The sequence below is a fragment of the Seriola lalandi genome, unplaced genomic scaffold (assembly GCF_002814215.2).
Source record: "Seriola lalandi dorsalis isolate HSWRI2012SDOR001 ecotype SW California unplaced genomic scaffold, Sedor1 jcf7180002054981, whole genome shotgun sequence".
NCBI classification, from domain to species: Eukaryota; Metazoa; Chordata; class Actinopteri; order Carangiformes; family Carangidae; genus Seriola; species Seriola lalandi.
In genome coordinates, this window is record NW_019525661.1 from 92,831 (window position 1) to 96,216 (window position 3,386).

Genomic DNA, 3,386 nt, shown 5'->3' on the forward strand with positions numbered 1-3,386 from the left:
GGGGTCAGGTGGTAATCATAGAGCAGGTTGACGCCACATTAGCTAAACGTTGCTAAAGCTTTTATGTCATCCTGCTCTCTGTAGGGAGGAGCACATCCAGGCGCTGCTGGCGGTGCGTGGTGATGCCAGCAGGGAAATGCGCCAAATGATCATCGGAACGCTCAGTGAGAACAAAGTGTCCTATTCTGGTGTAACGCAGCCCATCTTCAAAGACATCACCGTTCCCACCATCACCATGACAACCATGACTACCATGACCTCCATGGCAACTGCAAAGCTGCTCAAATAAAGCCAGTCGCCAACACACCATTTCCACCTTCAGCACCTTCAAACACAATAACATAAACAAACTTCTTTTTCCACACACTATTAATTGTTTAATAAACCTGCTGTGTTTCTGTCCCCAGTCTTTATTTTTTCTATTTTCATCCTGATCCCATGTCTGTTTCACCACAATAATAAAACTGTAGTTGTATAAATAGACTGTGGTCTGGCTACTTATTACAGCTTTACAGGAGCTGGTTCCCTGCTTTTTGTTCCTTTCTGTTTTTTATCTTAAACAGCACAAAATACATCACAGTAGGTTATATACTTATATATAATACAACATTGTATAAGTTTATCTGAGTTCTAATTGTATTCTTTAATGTCATTATCAAGTAATGCTGTCAAACTAACTGTAAATTGGAGTTTGCAGCAGTCATTCATCAAGATTATAGAGACAGCAGTGAGAAAACAATGTGCAATTTATGTAGACATCATAAATGATGTACAATAATGGTGTTTGTGTATATTTTAATGTGCTGCATCTGTAAATATACAGTTGATAATGAAGTTTGTAGTCTCTTTATATCATAGCAAAATCGTGACTACACTTCACTGTATCACCAGTATACACTGAAATGTGTAATGACTGTTGGCCAAGCTACTGTGTCTATCCTGGGCCAGACACATATAGGAGCTGTCCATGGGAACTATCGGTGTTATCCTCCTGGAGTGGCAGGATCCTCATATCTGTTTTAACTTATTTATTTATCTAATTATTTAATTTGATTCTCTTTAATTAAAACGAATAGTTTTCGCTTTCATCGTCCCCGCGTTGATCAGTGTTTCCTGATGAGGGGAAATGAGCGGAAAGTTATTAAGCATACAGTGTTTCCGTTGCGGGTTGTGTCCACTTGGTGGCGGTGATGCGCCTGTGAGCTGTAATAACCGCCAGTAAACAATCGCAGGGTGAAGAAGAAGAGAAAGAGCGGAGCAGGACGCTGCGTCTGATCTGAGACCCTGCTGACTGCTGAACATGAATAAACCTGTGTAGTTTCTGTCACAGCTTCAGTATCAAACGGTCTCTCAGTCCTACACATCCGCTGAGACCCCGGACAGCCGTGCTTGAAGTGGGTAAGAGTTTGATGGCGCAGCTAATGTGGCTAATGTTGTTTACTGCTAAGCTAACGCTGTGACCAGCTTGTGTTAGATTTGCTAAAACCAACAGCTAACAGCAGCTACCGCCACGAACAATACCATGAGATTATCATCTTCACCGGGAATTACCAGACACCACTGTCTGTTAAAGCTGTGCTGTAAATAACCCCCGTTAACGGCGCCGTCCCCGACTCTGTGTATTTATCAATGTGCGCCAGGTAGCAGCAGCAGCCATTCAGGGTCACAGAGATAAACAAGCTAGCATCACCCAGGCAGCTGAGGCAGGGTGTACGGAGGTCAGGGTTAGATGTTGGTTGTACAGGTGTCACATTTTATAAGTCTCACATGTTACAAGCGAACAATTAAAGTTGTACTAAGTAACATAAACCAGGACAAAGACCCGGTCCAGGTGCTGTGCATCAGTACTGAGCTCCATCGCAGTTATGGAGGTTGTTGGAGCAGCCTCAGTCCAGCTGGAGAGATTATGCATGTGATTGCTGGAAGCACTGTAGTAAGACACTGCTGCCACTGTGTGAAGATGTTATCATCTACATGTATTGGCTCTGAAATACGTGTCATGCATTTAACTAACCAAAAATAATCCATTAACTTAACATGCATGATAATGAGCTTTGGTTTTGTAGATCAGAGTGTATCTGTACTGAGACCAGTGTTAATACTGTGCACACTGATCTTAATATGATAAATACAGGAGTGAACAGGGTTCCATGGAATTTAAGTCATTACAAAATTAATAAGAATTCATCAATTATATATGACATCATGGAGTTCTGCAGAGTTTGTACTGTACACATACACAGTGACTGACGTTTCCCATTCACTTGAATGAGAGTGAGTGTCCAAACTTTTGACTGGTGCTGTCAGTGTTTATAACTTAATGTTTAAAGTGATGCGGTTTAATAAGAAAAGTAGTAGCACCCATCTATGAAATGTCCTCATTGTCCACTTCAGACAGAGGTCCACCTCCTTCCTTCTAGCTGCTGCTGCTGCTTCAGACCAGTTCAGACTGACTCGTTGAACCAGAGGCTCCTCTGTGTACCAGCAGCTACAGAGGAGCCTTTGTTAAACACACAACCATGTGCGCTTCTGTCTCTGCACATTAAAATGAAACAATCTGAGAAGAGAGCATCACCCTGTGGTTTAACAGCTCACAGACACAGGGAGACGCTGCTCAGCTGTAAAGAGTAGCAAGGAAGAAATGATGCTTTACTTCACTGTATCATGTGTGATCTTACATTTTCTAATTTGTGATTGAATGGTAGTTGCTTATATAGTCAGTTATCATTTCTCCATATTTTTCTAAACCTGATTTTAGCTCTGCTCAATCAATTTATTGATCTTTATCATGGTATACTTAATATATGTTAAATGATTTTCTGGAGCTGTTTTAGACTTTGGACACTGACCAATCATATCAGTTATTGTAAAGCTGCTGTATGTGTAACACTAGTCAGCGGCCATCTTTGTTTTTACAGGTTCATCCAGCTCGTTGAACTTTCTCCCTTCATCCACTCATCATGGTGGAGTACTACCAGGTTTTAGGAGTACGGAGGGATGCTTCTGCAGACGACATAAAGAAAGCGTGAGTTCATAAAGTTTTAAAGTTCATATCTCGGCTGTGATGCTCCGCACAGAGATGCTATCACCTCGTCTCCAGAGGCTGAGACTGCCAGCCACACAGTGAATGACTGGCTCTCTGTGTATAATGTTCACCTTCCTACAGAGCTTCATTAACAACAAAACTGCTGAGTGAGCCCAAACCAACTATATATATTATATAACATATTCTAAGAGAGTGAAAAGACAAATTTGTAAAGTCAGGACAAGCTTACAGAGCATGTGAGGATGGAGTGGTGAGTGGAACAGAGCTGAGCAGTCAGGTTTCCTGAGCTCACACACACACACACACACACACACACACACACACACACACACACACACAC

At 41.9% G+C, this 3,386-nt stretch overlaps 2 protein-coding genes across 3 annotated transcripts in view; both read left to right on the top strand.

Moving 5' to 3' along the window:
• exoc3 (exocyst complex component 3) overlaps positions 1-481 on the top strand; it is a 16,470-nt gene extending 15,989 nt beyond the window's left edge. Inside the window, exon 16 of the mRNA XM_023398261.2 lies at positions 85-481. Coding sequence (XP_023254029.1) covers positions 85-289 — 205 coding nt within the window. The 3' untranslated portion in view covers positions 290-481. The remainder of the gene's footprint in view (positions 1-84) is intronic.
• A 748-nt stretch (positions 482-1,229) lies between these two features.
• Positions 1,230-3,386, top strand: part of LOC111648376 (dnaJ homolog subfamily B member 6-like) — a 44,526-nt gene continuing 42,369 nt past the window's right edge. The window contains exons 1-2 of one of the 2 annotated variants that reach the window (XM_023398233.2): positions 1,230-1,398; positions 2,919-3,025. In XM_023398233.2, coding sequence (XP_023254001.1) covers positions 2,961-3,025 — 65 coding nt within the window. In that variant the 5' untranslated portion in view covers positions 1,230-1,398; positions 2,919-2,960. The remainder of the gene's footprint in view (positions 1,399-2,918; positions 3,026-3,386) is intronic. The other variant, XM_023398234.2, reaches the window with a different exon arrangement.